Source organism: Gymnoscopelus braueri (assembly GCF_963280865.1).
Source record: "Gymnoscopelus braueri genome assembly, chromosome: 18".
Classification (NCBI taxonomy): Eukaryota; Metazoa; Chordata; class Actinopteri; order Myctophiformes; family Myctophidae; genus Gymnoscopelus; species Gymnoscopelus braueri.
In genome coordinates, this window is record NC_137618.1 from 4,441,593 (window position 1) to 4,459,010 (window position 17,418).

General features: G+C 39.4%; 1 protein-coding gene across 1 annotated transcript in view; it reads right to left on the reverse strand.

Annotated features, from left to right (window-relative positions):
• Positions 1 to 3,896: 3,896 nt before the first annotated feature.
• Positions 3,897 to 17,418, reverse strand: part of LOC308105606 (uncharacterized protein) — a gene marked incomplete at its 5' end in the record, with an annotated part of 123,482 nt that continues 109,960 nt past the window's right edge. The window contains 3 exons of the mRNA XM_080456438.1: positions 3,897 to 6,177; positions 7,747 to 7,866; positions 7,977 to 8,570. Of these exons, the coding sequence (XP_080312564.1) occupies positions 4,722 to 6,177; positions 7,747 to 7,866; positions 7,977 to 8,570 (2,170 nt within the window). The 3' untranslated portion in view covers positions 3,897 to 4,721. The remainder of the gene's footprint in view (positions 6,178 to 7,746; positions 7,867 to 7,976; positions 8,571 to 17,418) is intronic.

Consider the following 17,418-nt stretch of genomic DNA (forward strand, 5'->3'; position numbering starts at 1 on the left):
GCTGAGCACTCAGATGGCAGTTTTCTGTTAACTCTGCTACTAACTCAAGTGTGATGCTACTCAAAGTTGTTGATAATGTTGTCTTTGGGATGTACATGGCACGTGAATGACGGACATATTACCGTGAGTGTGGTGGTGCCGTGTCATTGTTCCGACAGCGCATTGTTCCGACGGTTACTAACCCTATACCTAACCCTAACCCTAACCACACGCGGAAGCCACGTAGTCCGAGTAATGGGATGTCGGACTTATGGGCAGTCCCCGAGTGTGGTGTGATAGACATGACTAAAGTGAAAGCAACGGCGTGGGTTGAAGCGAAGTGGTCGCGTGTGTTGTTGTTGTTGTGGGGAGATTTCAATAGCGGCTGCGTCGTGTTGGTTTCGGTTTCGCTCTGCGGTGCTCACGCTAAAGGGAACAAAATGGTCTACCCGTAATGTTGTCAGTTTGTGCTGGTTGAAATTAATTATGCTCCGAGGAGGCAAATGTGTGGTGAGCAATGAAAAGTAGCCTACGGCACGTGTAAATTAATCGCGCACGTTGTGGCTTGTTTGGTTAGTGACAGTGTTGTGGTTGTGTTAATGGAAGGGAAACAATGATAACGGAAGAGATTGAGTGAATGAGTGAATGAGTGAATGATGACGGAAGACGGGACTTATCTGCAATGTATTATTAGATAATAAATAAGTAGAAAGGAGGGTGTCTAAAATGTATTAAAAAAAATAATGTTTAAGTGTTCATATTGTTTTAATGGGGAAGGAAACAAATCAAATGTAAAATAATTATAAATATGTAAAATATGTCTAAAATGTATTTAAAATGTTTAAGTGTTTATATAGTTTTATGCAAGTGTTTTACACAAAGGTATATTAAACATGTTTGCATTGATAGTGTTTTACATAACATGTGTTTTTAATTTTGTATTGATACTTCACAGAGTTTTACAGAATGCACTTTACTGTAATGTTTCCCTGCATTTGAAATAAAATCAATTTGCACTGTGTTGGACTAATATGATCATATCATTTAGCTGGAATAATTAACATGACTAGATTGTGTTACCAGAACATTAAAACATTTATAGATAAATGGAATGATGTTAAAATAACACGACTGAATCATGTTGCCAGAAAGTGATTGAAACATTTATTTATAAATAAATGGAATGATGTTAAAATAACATGACTGAATCATTGCCATCGTTGCCAGAACGTGATTGAAACATGTATAAACTAGAAAAAGTGCTCCTCGGAGCACAGGTCTACGCCAGGTCAGGTAGGCTATTGTGGCCTCCTGGTGGCGCTATAATAGGGGAACGTGAAAAGGGTGCGATTTCTTCTTAGGCCTTGCACGACAATCGGACACTTGACTGCATTCATGATTTGAGGCATTTTGTTAAAAACATGTGTTTCGCTAAATTAGACCTGTTGGTGGCGCTATAACAGGCCAATGTTAAAAGGGTGGCATTTGTTCCTCAACATAGTGTGAATGTGCGTGCAAAGTTTGAGTGCAATTGGGCGGTGCGTTCATGATTTGCGGAATTTTGTTCAAAACAAGCCAATAATGCAAACTTTAGATGTCAATCTTAGCAGTCAATCAGTATGGAATATGAAAAATCAAACACATCCGTCGTGATCACATGACTATAGCGATCATGTGTACCGATTTGTGTGAAATTTGGATAAAGTTGGAAGGGGAAGTATAAAAATAATGTGTTTTACATAAGTCGGCCTCCTGGTGGCGCTATAAAAGGCAGATGTGAAAAATGCAGGGCAAAGGTTTTTCCTTGACCTCTAGGGAGTGTGCATACAAAGTTTTACACAGATCGGTGCAATTATAGGTAAAAACACGAATCTGCCTGTTATAACGCCACCATGAGGCTGATTTGAAAAATTGCAAATGGTAGTTCTTCCTCTGCCTAATGGGAATGTGCGTGCAAAATTTCACGGAAGTTGCATGCTGTGTTCATGATTTGAGGCATTTTGTTCAAAACGGAGCACTCCTTCAAACTTTGGAAGACATTTTTAGCCAATCAGGATGGAATATGAGAAATCTGAAAGACACGTTTCGTTTAATGACTATAGAGATACTGTGTACCGATTTGCGTGATTTTTGGACAAAATCTGTAGGGTAGTGTCAAAAAATATATTTTGCACAAATCGGCCTCCTGGTGGCGCTATAAAAGGCCCATGAGAAAAATTTGGGGCAAAGGTTCTGAATTGGCATCCAGGGAGTGTGTGTGCACAGTTTTGCTGCGATCAAGACAACGGTGCCGGAGATTAGCTGGTCACAGACGGACGCACGGACGGACACACAGACGGACAGGGTGGAAAACATACTCTCTCACCATGCCTTTCGGCCTGGCGGAGACAATAACTTTATTCAATTACATTAGGTTAAGTTAATATTGATGTGTTTAACCTAGACAACTGGATTGAGTGCTGCCAATGCAAACAATTAATGTGCAACCAATGTCCACTATTCAATCACTTAGATCCAACGACTTATTTTTTTAAGTGTAGATAAAAATAGGGGTTTGATGCAAAATCTGCGAAATGTCCCTTTAAAGGACGACTTCACCCATTTTCAACCTATCTTCATATAATAGATCCTCTCTAATGCTCCTGATGAAATTGTGTAATTTTTTCCTACTCAGTCTGTGTCTCATAGGAGGTCTGTGGACACTTCAGAAACCCGTCTACCAGTGACATCATCGTCAGGAAGTTTTTTTTTTCTTCAATATTATAATGTTTATATTTAAATTTGTATTGACACGAGAACAATGGCTGCCATCATAACATGCTAACTTTCCAGGAATAGAAAGCCTGTAGTTTCTATTAGCTTGGATTCCCCATCGATGCTGTCACTGGTAGACAGGTTTCTGACCTGTCCACAGCCCTCCTCTGAGACACAGACCAAGTAGACAAAAATGGTGCCATATTATAATGAGTATTAGTGAGGACCTATTATATGAAGACAGGTTGAAAATGGGTGAAGTCGTCCTTTAATAGAATAGGTGCATGTAGTGTGTGTCTATACAGGAATACTCATAGTTTCACAGTTACACTATTTAGGCACATTAGGCTTTTGTAAGGGTTATGTCTTTGACAAAACTATCAAATGTAGCCAAAATACTGTGCCGTGTATCTAGCTTATTCACAAGTCGTGACACTATGTAGAACAAGTTTTACGTAGTTAACATTACACTATCCCAGTATTAGCCAACTGACATTTATCCATTTGAGCTGTTAGTTGATTTAAAGACGGGGTGCCGTGATTTTCAGTGATCATGGTTATACTAGGAGGAAGATTTTTTTCAAAAAAAGTGTACATAAATTGTTAAAACTATGTTTTTATGTGGACACGCCTTCAGATAATTAAGTATACCTGGTTCTCACCTTAGCACCTCCTCCACCACTTTAGCACCACCCACCTGTCCTAGTCCCTCCTCCTCCTCATGCCCACACCTGTTGTGTTATAATGAGGGCGAGGGTATATTTTTACTATGTCACTAAAGCGCTGTTTTTCTATTGGCATGTTTGACCCTCAAGGTTTCAGACTCCAGGTAGAAACTCAAAATAGTCAGAGAAGACATAAAACACCATAAAAACACCACCAGGGGGCTTAATGAAGTTCTATCAACCTCAGACACATGAAAGACAGAAAAGGTGCAAAACCATGGCACCAACTCTTCAATCAAATTAATCAACACAATAAAAAAAACATTTTGTTTTTCATAATTTGATTGATTACTATTCTTTAAAAATATCAATATTGTTTTTCTTTATATATTATTTACAAAGGAGTGTGATTTACTATTTCAAGATACATTTTCGTAACCCTATAAAAGTCGTGGGAACAAGATATTAAGGAAAATAACAATCAAATGTTTTTCATTTTATTATTTTAAAATAAAAAAAGACAACCCTGGCCAGCGGTCCTGGCACTTAGGCTCTAATGTAGCCTGACAGCGCTGTGCGGGTTCGAGTCCCGTTCCCGACGATCTTTGCTGCATGTCTCTCCCTATCTCTCTCTCCCTGTTTCCTGTCCATCTCCACTGTACAATAAAGGTAGAAAAGACCCAGAAAAAAATCTTTAAAAAAGAAAAAAAGAAATCCAAATGATATAACAGAACACAAATATAACAAAAATACGATCACAGTCGTAAAACATATATACTTATATATTTATAAACGAGTTAACCATATTTTGGAGAGAAACAAATGTATAAACACTTTATACTCAGGTGACAAAATATATATTTGTGTTTTTACTGGCATACACATGACCATTCAATATGACATCATTTGTCAGAAGGATAAAAGACCATTGAGTTGTTCCTTTGTGGTCCTTTGAGTGCCAGTCTTTTTTTTGGTGGGGGGGTGCCAACATACATCAAAAATAGAATCCTTAATAAGCACATTCATACAATGTTAATGCTAAACAAGTAAAATAGCAAAGGACTACATGTAATATATTTCAAGAGCGCTTCTATCTATGACATTTTACTTTTTGGTTGACCTTTGAGACTGGCTAGCTTCATAAATTCCTGCTCAGAATTCTGCATGAAGGAGTTGAAGTGGGATATTAGAATCAGGAAAAAAGCACAATGTGATTGTTGTTGTACATTTTCTTAAATCACTGAATGTTTCATTATACAGTTTAAAAAAATAAAAATGACAAAGAAAAAACTTTTTTTCTTTTTCTTTCACTGGATCAAAGTTTCAAATCCAATTTTCTGGATAAAAGGGCAATTCGAGGCAATTTTTCTTCTCCGCTGACGTCCGCATGCTTTCCGCTGACGTCCGCATGCTTTCACGCAGACAGTAGTCGATCTCCATCAATGAGTTTAGCTCTGAATGCCACAGTAAAACTCTGGCTTGGATTAGCTGTGTTACTTCACTCCGGCGGCCTGTAACCAGACTGATGCTGTTGCAGACATTCATCATGTTCAAACCAAGGCCAACAGCATTTAAAGCGATGGTACTACTAGCTGCTAGTCCCTGGCCCATTTCTGCTGCTCCCTGGCCCATTTCTGCTGCTCCCTGGCCCATTTCTGCTGCTCCCTGGCCAATTTCTGCAGCTCCCTGGCCAATTTCTGCAGCTCCCTGGCCTATTTCTACTGCTCCCTGGCCCATTTCTGCTGCTCCCTGGCCAATTTCTGCAGCTCCCTGGCCTATTTCTACTGCTCCCTGGCCCATTTCTGCTGCTCCCTGGCCCATTTCTGCTGCTCCCTGGCCCATTTCTGCTGCTCCCTGGCCAATTTCTGCAGCTCCCTGGCCTATTTCTACTGCTCCCTGGCCCATTTCTGCTGCTCCCTGGCCAATTTCTGCAGCTCCCTGGCCTATTTCTACTGCTCCCTGGCCCATTTCTGCTGCTCCCTGGCCCATTTCTGCTGCTCCCTGGCCTATTTCTACTGCTCCCTGGCCTATTTCTGCAGCTCCCTGGCCCATTTCTGCAGCTCCCTGGCCCATTTCTGCTGCTCCCTGGCCCATTTCTGCTGCTCCCTGGCCCATTTCTGCTCCTCCCTGGCCCATTTCTGCTGCTCCCTGGCCCATTTCTGCTGCCCCCTGGCCTATTTCTGCTCCTCCCTGGCCTATTTCTGCTCCTCCCTGGCCCATATCCGCTCCTCCCTGGCCTCTTACTCCCTGGTCTGTTTCTGGTTTAACATGATCTATTAAAGCTTTAATGCCTTTTTTAATTTTGTTGGCCTTTTTGATAGATCCTAGCAGATCCACATTGTCCTTTCCCAGCGTGGTGTTTGCTTTACCAGACACCTCCTCTATATACTCCCGGAGACACCTTAAATCTTCCCTGAAGTTGCTCATTATCTCATTAGCGCTCTTTTTTTGTTTTTTGTTTACTGCGATCTCTGTGCCTTTGGTGACTAAACTGTTGACTCCACAGGCAACTCCTAACCCCACCCCGGTTAGAACTAGGGACGCTCCGCCTGTTAAAACTCCACCAACAATGGTGAGCACACCTCCAACTACCGCTACTGAGCCACCTGTTACACTGGAGATCAGAGCACCCTTCTTCATCGTATCTAGCTGGACAGCAATTTCATTCAATTCAGCTAGAGACTGTAGCATCCCTAAACGACGATCGCTGAACTCCTTCCTAAAGCCAGAGGAGGAGTCATCCTGGAACATGAACCAAGTTGTAAAGTTTTGGTCCATCCTGTCAGAGGGAATAGAGAATGGATATTAAAAACAATATCATGAGTTTGGACTTTAAATGTTATCAGCATTTTCTATACGATACGAGTACTGGCCCTCATTTATCAATGGAACGTAGAAACCAGCTTAAATTTGAGCTCAGGAATCATCTTACGACAGGGTTCACATGTGATTTATCAAGTAGGTGTACCCTGTCAATCACAGCGTAAAAAAAGGACAGTGTGTTGATAAATCTGGCAGCTGCAATCGATCGTCATTTAAATAACACGCCCTTATTTCAGAAGCGTTCTAATGGGAAGCTACCTCAGTCTACTGTGTGCCAAAAAGTTTAGGCAGGCCAGCAACACACCTTTCATGTCCTAAGCAACCTGTCACCCCAGCGAGTCAATATAATTGATGTTACTGGTGCAATTCTTTGTTCAAAATACTGTGAAACTATTAACTTAAAGGTCAAGTCTGGACCAAAATAACATATAGCCTTTTTTCCTACTTATATTGATCCCAAATTACTAGCCATGGGGTCTATTTGCAGAATTGCCCCTGTCGTCCAGTTTCCCCGGCAGCACCCATAACATAGAGAAGAGCCCATAAGCATATCACTACTTATGCTATTTGTTGCGGTCAAAGGCGTTTTTTTTTCTCCTCAATAATATGTTATTAGTTGTCATTATACATGCATCCATGCTTTGGTTGTTCCACACGAGCCGTCGTAGTCTGCTAAACAGACCAACAGCTGTTAACCAGGAATAGATTGGTGACCACCGGAGAGACGGGTGACAGCCGGAATGTAGACGGCATCCGGGAGCAGTTTGGGTTGGCGCCCCAGTGTGTGTCTTCCGTGAGGAAGAAGCCCAACAAATCCACGGTGAGGCCTTTAGGAGGACCATTCAAGCAAGACGCAAGGGAGCCTGCAGTACCACCACGGGCCAAGACACCATCACACCAGAATGAAATGTTTGGAGCGGGGGAGTCTGGTGCAACGCTCAGGTCCTGGACCTGGTGAGACGGAGGAGCCCGGCCAGCAGGCCATCCACAGAGCCTAGCCCCTCCACGTGCCAGAGCCTCCGCTCTCCCCCATTCCTGGCAGAGTAGTTTCGGACAAGCGTATTGCGTGGCCCTGTCTTTCCCTATTTAGGACTGACCGTGGGTAGCTACCTGGGACGTAAGTCGGGGCTTGATCAACCCTGGCTGGGTCACCTGGGTGAGGGTGTATGTTGCGAGACCCGAAACATCCTATGACCCCAGGCTACAACACTGATGATACGTCCCAGGTGCATCCATGTGATGTTTTTTCGTTACATGTTTAAGTTAAGTCTCGGAAAAGACGCGCTGTGATTGGCCTATGCCAGAGGACTAGACGACTGCATGCCAGTGGATATTGATACTTTTAGACACTGTAAAACAAGCCCTGCAGGTATGAGAGTCTTCTTCTTCTGATATATGTAAATATATTTCATTCCTAAGTAGTGGACTTCACATTTTACAACACGACCAGCAGTGACTTGACACCTATTTTAGTGCAACCTACACCTTTTATAATATGTCTAATCCACTGAGACATAATACATACCTGACATCAGTGAGCAAATTGATATGACGTAGCATTTCCTCTATGTCACCTTCAGACAAATATGCAGGTAGTTGGACCACAGTTTTTGTATTCTTCATGTTCCCAAATTCTCTGACAGAGCTATGAATGAGAAGCCTTACTCAATTTCAGAATATTTTGTACTGGCTTGTGCACAATGAATCATATTTTGTAATGAATAAAGAAAACCAAAGGCAGTTTGCTTAATTTACCTTCTCTCCAACATTTCGCAGATGAGCTTGGTTTTGCATACATATTTATCCAAACATGTTGTATGTTCGTCAACATTGTGAAAGCTGGGAAAGAAGAAGGTATCTGCTTCTCTCTTAAACTGCAGGAGGAGTGGGCAGACCAGCTTTGCAGCAGTGATGACAGCCTGAACACTCTTAAAGTTTGTCCCTTCAGGCAGCTGTAACACCTGCTTCTTTTCCGCAAAGACATGCAGAGAGGTAACAGCCAGTGATTCCACAGCATCCACAAACGGTTTCAGCTTTTCCAAGCCTCTTCTAGTTTCCTTAAGAACCTCACCCAGCTTCTTATTCAGCTCCTCACGTCTTGCATCAGCAGTCATGGACACCTTGCTCTTTACATATTCTACAAAAGCCTGACCTGTGTCCTCGGACCCGGTCACATGGCCAAAGCTCAGATCAATTAGACTTTCTTCCTTTTTGATGTCATTCATTGTTTTTTTCTCTAATGTCCGATCGTCTATCCATTCTGAACGTGACTGACAGAATTCTGTCACTGTGGCAATGTCATTGAGGGTGTAGGAGGTATACTGGCACAAAGTCTCCTGCAGTTCTTTTCTGTAACATCAAATGACAACACTGTATATGAAGATTACATATACTGTATAAGGCATTATAATCACATTCATAATGTGTGTTATAAGGCTTCATAACACTTGTTATATAAATGTTTATAATTATGAATGACAACTTATAACAGGGTTTATAAGTATTGTAAGGGCTGGTCAAAAGGCATTATGAGCTCAGCGTAACAGCACATTATAGCTACCATAACTTCATCTGTTATAACACCCTTCACAATGATTATTAATTTATTTTCCAAAAAACACCATTGAAGTAAAACAGACAATGGACACTACACACAAAATATTCACAATTATTGTGCCATTACCATTATCTCAAATCAAACATGAACTCTCAAAAGACTACATTAAAATGAAAACTCATTAATAGCAATAGGAATGACTGCAGTACATTACTATTAGGCAAAATGGTCAAATAGCTGGACATGAGACTAATTCACATGCTCAATTCACATGTAAAATGCTAGTTACCAACTGTAAAATAGAGTCTATGAACCCTCATCAGATCCTGCAAGATCGTCAAGACTTCGCGACATCACGTGAGACTTAATACAGGAAGAGACTGACAGATAAGCCTAGTCATGTGCTAAAGCTGCCATCCTCTGGCAAAGAATATTGTTTGTTATTCAACTAAGTTTAGTTTCAGTTTCAATTTTCCCTTGTTGTTCAGTTGACAACAGGCTAATTCCCTTTCAGGTGCTGTAATGTGTGGGCAGCTATTAACTCATTGAGTGCCCAAATTATTATTATTATCTATTTCTGGCCATTATGATTTTTATTTTTTTATTTTTTCAAAGTAAAAAAAGAAAGTGCTTAGGAAGCGAGATACAGCCTTTTAAAGTTATAAGTTAAACAAGGAGTGGATGGAGCTGCAAATCTTCAGATAATGATATCTTGGGTTAAAAAAAAAATGTATATATATATATATATATTTTTTTTTTATAAATCTATTTTTTTCCCAAAAACACGTGAAACACGTTAATGGCACGTTGCACCATAGCGGTAAAACACGTGAAACACGTTAATGGCACGTTGCACCATAGCGGTAAAACACGTGAAACACGTTAATGGCACTCAATGAGTTAATATAAGCAGAGATTTATATTTGAGTTCTAGAACTTTCCTCAGTATTCTAGCCATGTGTGTTGCAAAAAATGGCTGCTTCCATTAAAGGGAAATCCATGCATTTACAGGGATTATTTGGGTTTAATATGCAATCTGTTCATACCAGTATGTAATTGTTTTATGCCAGACATCCCACCTCTCACGGAAGTTCCGGGAGTCTCCCGGGAATTAGCGTTGCTCCCGTACACCCGCGAGCGATACATAAATCTCCCGCAAATGCCGACCAGGCGATCAAAAAGTGGATTTGCGGGAGAACGGTTCGTATTCACTTCTCATTACTCAGATCTGGTCTAGAGCCCGCCTGCTGTCTGGGTTTGAACACATGAGGCTCACACAGACCGGATCTGCAACCTTCTTTGTTCTCATTCGTCGCTGAACTGTCAATCTGACAAAATGAATTAATGTCATTCGCTGTGGGAGGAGTGGGCGTCTAAAAGTGACCAACCACTGGTCTCAGATGCAGAGAGAGACGGAGATAAAAAGGAGTTACCCGTGTCTAAAATAATAACTTTTGCCCGTTGCACTGTATGTAATGTAACTACAGTGACTTCTCTCAGCTCACGGAGGCCTTTATGACGGCAAAAGGCACGTCGAGGTATGTTAAGCTGGCAGCATTGTTGATGAAGCTCAGCTAAAACACTTATGTCCTCTTTGTAGCTTTGATTGAATACTTTGTCAACAGTTTGCAAAAAAAAAGCACAGCGCAGCTGCTGCTGCTGTGGCCAATTTATTTTCTACATCAATTTTGATGATAAATCAAAGCTAAAAACGAGTGGCGAATGCATTCAAATAGCCTAATGAAATTGGAAGGTCTACAAGCTCACGAGGGGTGTGAGCTTGCCTTGTAGATTTAATTTAATTTCATTTATTTATTTATTTCGAACATATTACAAAATATATAAATGAGAAAAGACAAAGGAGAAAAAAAGAAGAAAGAATTCATAATAAAAAAACAGCGCCAAAATTATTTTAACATCCTTGAATTATAGTCCATGTTCGAAAAAGGAGTAGGAAGAAGTTTTGTGAAAACTTATCAGGTCCTACCCCTTCTTTATATGTCTCAAATATCTCAAACTTTTAGAAAAAATATTGTGGCTTTCCGCCCCAGTGTTTACACACTTTCATTTAAACAACAAAAACAAGTTAAAAAAAAGCAAAACAAAAAAACAACAAAAGTAAATGAATAAAACAAACAATCAAACATACTAGACAGTCAAAATTATGCTCCAGTTCTAACCTACAGTACATTTGTTATACCTAACAAGCTATTCTATTCTATATCTATTTAGTATGTCCATTTTAAACATTTGCTTGAACGCATTCCATGTCGCACTTTGTTTCAATTCATCTCTGCATTTGTTCCACAGAGTAACTCCTTTAAGAGAGATACAGTGATATTTTGCATTTGTCCTCACTATTGGCTGATCAAACATACAGACTCCTCTCAAATTGTAATGACTTTCTCTCGCTTGGAACAACTTTTGGATATTGTTTGGTAATAATCCATTTTCTGCTTTGTACATTATTTGAACTGTTTTAAGGTCAACCAAATCTTTGAATTTTAGTGCTTTTAATTTGATAGAGTTGGTTAGTTGGTTCTCTATATGTGGTTTTATTTACAATTCTTATGGCTCTTTTTTGAAGGATGAATATTGAATGAGTATTTGTTTTGTACGTGTTTCCCCACACTTCCACACAGTACGTTATGTATGGGAGTATAAAGGAACAGTACAACATGTATAATGAAACTTTTGTTTAAAAAATCTTTGACCTTATATAGTATTGCAATAGACTTCGCTATTTTAGTTTTTATATAATTTATATGAGGCTTCCAGCATACTTTATCAATTATTACTCCAAGAAATTTGATTTCAATCACTTGTTTAATTTCTATTTCATTTATTGAAAGTATTTTGTTTGTATTAATTATACGATTCCCAAATATTATGTACTTAGTTTTACTCAAATTTAGTGTCAATTTATTTGAATCAAACCAACTCTTTAATCTTTTCAATTCCTGTTCCACTGTTTCCAAAAGTTGCTCCAAGTTAGCTCCACAACAAATCAAGTTTGTATCATCCGCAAATACTATTGTTTTCAATAGTTTTGAAACCTCACACATATCGTTTTCATACAAGATGAAGAGCAGTGGGCCCAGCACGGAACCCTGAGGGACCCCACATTTAACATTCAGGAATTGTGATTTACAGTTATTTATCTGTACATACGGATTTCTATTTTGTAAATAGCTACTTACCCAAGAGAGAGCTAACCCCCTAATTCCATAATTTTCTCATTTTTGTAATAACAGTTCATGAGCTACAGTATCAAATGCCTTACTGAGGTCTAGAAATACTCCTATTGCATAATATTTGTTTCCTATTGCCATAGTTACTGTCTCAACAAATTCCATAAGTGCATGTGTTGTTGTCCTATTAGCCCTAAAACCATATTGCTGTTCACATAATACACTGTATTTGGTAATGAACTCATCTAACCTTATAAAACACTTTCTCCAATATTTTTGAAAACTGGGGTAGGAGGGAAACAGGTCTGTACTTTGTGAGTTTGTGTTTGTCTCCAGCCTTATATATTGGTATGACTTTTGCTATTTTCATCTTCATCTTGTCTTGTCATCCCTGTTTCCAATGTTTGGTTACAGATATATGTAAGAGGTTTCGCCACATATTCTATAATATTTTTTAACTAATGCCATGTCAATTCCATTATTGTCTATAGATGTCTTAGCCTTGCATTTGTTGACAATGTCAATTATTTCTTTTTCATCTGTTCCCTTTAAAAACATAGTTAGCTACCTTTTTGGGTTTACTTTCCACATTATCTTTAAAACCAGACATTGGAATCTTCTTAGCCAAACCAGGACCAACATTAACAAAAAAATAATTGAACTCATCCGAAAATAATTTGGATATCCTAATTTTCCAGCCCCCTTTTTTATTATGCCATTCAGTACCTTCCATGTATTTCTAATATTACTCTTGTTTTCCTCCAGTACTTTACTATAGTAGTCCCTTTTACTGCTTCTCATAATTCTTATTAATTTATTTTTGTATGTCTTATAAGTGTGTTCAGCCTCTGTTGTCCTCTTTTTTAGGAATTCTTTATATAACGCATTTTTCTTCTTACATGCTTTTTGTATTCCTTTAGTCAGCCATGGTTTTCCACCAAATTTATTTTTGACTGTTTTCTTCACTAGAGGACAGTTCTTATCATAGAGAACAGTTAATGTGACTGTTTTCTTCACTAGAGGACAGTTCTTATCATAGAGAACAGTTAATGTGACTGTTTTCTTCACTAGAGAACAGTTAATGTAACTGTTTTCTTCATTAGAGGACAGTTCTTATCATAGAGAACAGTTAATGTGACTGTTTTCTTCATTAGAGCACAGTTCTTATCATAGAGAACAGTTAATGTGACTGTTTTCTTCACTAGAGGACAGTTCTTATCATAGAGAACAGTTAATGTGACTGTTTTCTTCACTAGAGGACAGTTCTTATCATAGAGAGCAGTTAATATGGACAAAAAAGTATTGTATGATTCATTCACATCATCTACATCAGGGGTGTTAAACTCATTTTGGGGTGAGGGCCAGATTGGTCAAATGGTGACTTGATGGGGGCCGGAACCAGTTGTGGACGCACATGCACGCTCACACGCACTCAGACACTGGTACTAACTATGCATATCACCTTTTTTTTTTAAATGTATTAATAAGAAGAATAGCTACTTTAATTATTGACATTAAAAACAAACAATGCAATTTGTAATAATAATAATAATAATAATAATAATAATAAACCATTTTAAGTAGAATAATCAATTTGAAGTTAAACAATACCTGGTAATGTGTGTGGGTGGTTAAATAACTAGATTTATAGAACAGTGGTGTAAAGTAACTAATTAAATGTACTCAAGTACTGTACCTAAGTAAAGATTTGGGGTATTTTTACTTTACTAGAGTATTTCCAGTACTTTTACTTCTACTCCACTACACCTGAGTCACTGCTATAACTACAGTATATCAAATTCTTGGCCGAAACCGAATACCGAATATAGGAAACACTTGGCCGAATGGCTGAAAATGATTATTTAAAAAATATATATATACATTTTCTTAAATATTATTTTGTACCATTGCTGTCATGGCTATGCCTCTGTTGTAGAGCTACATGATTATGGCAACACTTATCATAACTATAATCCATAGATAAGTTATTTAAAGCATATTTTTAGAATTATTTATTTACTATTGTGTAGTAATATAATACAATATGTCTCAAAACCTTAGCATGCCATACAGTTGAAGTATTGCAAATTAAATAAATATGATTTCAAGAAATTAAAACTAACATTGAATAGCCTAACAAAAGGCAATATAATGTCTGCAGTTCAGGCCTGGAATTTTGTCATTTTAGGGGCAAGGCCACTTGGCCTTTGGTGTTGTAATTTTGGCTATTTTCACGATTTTAAATTGTTTTAAATAATAATAAAAAAAGGAACATACAAGATTTCCAACGATAATATATAGCCAATATATGGTTCTGTATCAGTATATGAGTCCGTTTTTGCAGATTTCATTCTAATTGGCTACTATGCCTGCATATGAATTTCATGGGCCTGGGTAGGTCACCCTGGCTTGGCGGAGATATGCCCTGTTGCGCACACTCCGCACAGCAACAGCAGGTGAAAGCAATTCACTTAAACGAGGGTTGTGTTGCGCACCAAAAAAAACGGACTAAAACTGTCAGATTCTAGCTGCTGAAATAAACTTCCCATTTAGATCATTGTTGACAAACGAACAGAACATGGATGTGCAAAAGGATTATTTATTTCTTGTCCATCAGACCTGCCATTCCTTCCTTTTGGAGAAGTTATTACTTTCAGTTTCATTTCACACACACACACACACACACACACACACACACACACACACACACACACACACACACACACACACACACACACACACACACACACACACACACACACACACACACACACACACACACGGTGTTAATTATTTAGCCTTGCGCAGGCTCTTAACTATCGCTGGTTATCCTACTAATGTCACACCCTCTGACAAATTCATTCTAGTTTTCAAGATTAGAACAGCAACACTGGTTACAAAGTGGGGGGAGGTGGGGGCGGGGTGCGGGGAGGAATGCAGCCGCTCCAGATGAGAGACGCAACTGACATATACTTCTCCATACAACGGTATTTTACCGGATTTGTGATGCTGTTGAAAAAGCGTTCTCTCAGGTAGAGTTGAATGGTGATTGTTCTCGCATAACAAGTTTGTCCAGTATTCAACCCCCAGGCAGCCTCAGTAAGGAGCTACTGGGCGCTGGCGTTTTTTTCTGCCTTTTTTTCTCCCATTAGAGGTAGTATTAAATGCCCTTTTCTCAAATCACCTCGCGGGCCAGATTTGACGACGTCGCGGGCCAGAAACGCCCCACGAAACACCAGTTTAACATCGCTGATCTACATAGACCTTATTCCAGTTTTGGTTCTACCTCGTAGGGTCTTCGTGTCACACCCAGGGCCTTGACCCGAAGGCCCTGGGTGAAAATTTTAATTTTCATGAAAATGAAATTTTTCATTTTCATATCACATGTTTAGTACAGTAAATAAGGCAAATAGAAGAAGTTTCATAGAGAACATTTTTTTTTTACATACTTTTAATTCATGTTGAAAATGTTAAACCGGGTTAAAAGGACCCGAGGACCCTACGAGGGTTAAATCTTTTTTAAAAGACATAACTGCCTCTTCTGTTTTAATTCTACTTAAAGGGATATTTCACTTTCAAATAAAATAAACATTAAAAAAATATATTTAAAAAAAATGAAAGTTATGGCAAAATCACGGCCCCCTCACACATTAGTAGGACACTCTAATGCGTGAGGGGGCCGTGATTTTTCCATTACTTTTTTCATTTATTTTTAATATATTTTTTAAATGTTTATTTTATTTGAAAGTGGAGTATCCCTTTAATATGTGAACTTTTGCGTCCTTGTTGGTCCTGATACCGCCCTTAATGACCGCAAAGACTGGCAAGTGGTCAGTTGCATCGTTTATAATTATTCCACTTACTATTTTTCTATCAATAACATTAGTAGATATATTATCGATTAGTGTAGCACTATGTGTTGTTATTCTAGTTGGTCTTGTGATGGTGGGATATAGACTCATGCTGTACATAGAGTTAATAAACTCTGTGATTGTGTTGTTCTCAGATGGGTTAAGTAAATCAATATTTGTGTCGCCACAGATGAAAACCATTTTCTTATTAGTTATATTGTCATACATCCTAGAGCTTAAGATTTTTGCCGGGACCCGACCCGGCCCGTCGGCACGGGCCGGGTCGGGTCCAATTCGTCACGTATTTGTCGGGTTTTGGGTCGGGCTGGGCTAAGCAACAAAATAACACTTTTTTTTTTTTTTTACAAATAAATGTTTATATTAATTAATTTGTATTAATTTAGTTGCCTATTGTTTACAAAAAGCAACAATAAGCGCGGTATGTTATGTTGTCTTCTGTCTGTGACTGTTACTGTCACTGACACACTGTTGTAAGCTGCGCTAAAAGTGCGCTTGACTCCGTGTGTGTGTGTGTGTGTGCTGTGACTGTGACTGTGTGTGTGTGTGTGTGTGTGTGTGTGTGTGTGTGACTGCGCGCGCGTGTGCATGTGTGTGTCACCTCCCGCCCCTTCCCTCTCCCTCATGACCTGCCTTGGCCAATAACCTGTCAGATGCGTTGATCTGAACGTCAGCTGTGAGCTGTCAGCGGGAAACGACAATAACAAAAAGAAAAGCGGCAAAGGTGAAAAATGGAGCGAACAACAGTGGATTCTGGTGAAGTTAAAAGGAGACTGGCATCTGGTGATTATGGTGTAGTTGTGCAAGAAAACAAAAGACTAAAGTCTGATGTATGGAACTATTTTGACAAAGTGCATGACGAGAACAATGATCAGTTGGATTTTGTGCAATGCAAAAGCTGCAAAACTGTGCTCCGTCACAGCAGCAAAAACACAGGGACTTCCACGCTTAACAGGCACAGAGAGCGGTGTGAATCTGGAGGACTGCCGGTCGAGGCAAGTCAACCAAGTGTGGCATCGTTTTTCACAACTGCCCCTAAAGCCTTGCCCGCAACGGTGAAACAAAATGTCACAGATAAATGTGTCAGCTTTTGCTGTAAAGATATTAGGCCGTTTAATATCGTGAATGGAAAGGGCTTTGAAGATCTAGCACAAGAGCTCATTAACGTGGGGGCTGCGCACGGGAGAGTTGCACTTAGCTCAGTAATGCCTTGCAACGTTACAATTGCAAAGAGGTGTAATGCCATGGCAGAAGAGAGGAGGGAATCCTTGGCACAGACACTACAGGGTTTATTCAAAGCTGGCTCCACTGTCGCTATGACAACAGACATGTGGACCGACGATTACCGCAAATTAAGTTATCTGACGATCACGTGCCATTTCATAACAGAGGAGATGAAACTTATGACAAAAACATTGTCAACAGCTGCGTTCCCATTGGAAGATCCAAAAACCGGAGAGAATATCCGACGGGAGATTGTCAACAAGCTAACGATAAAGTTTGGCATTGATGCTACTCTTCTGAGCAGAATTGTGTGGGTTACTGATCAGGGATCTAACATTAAGTACGCTCTGCGTCCA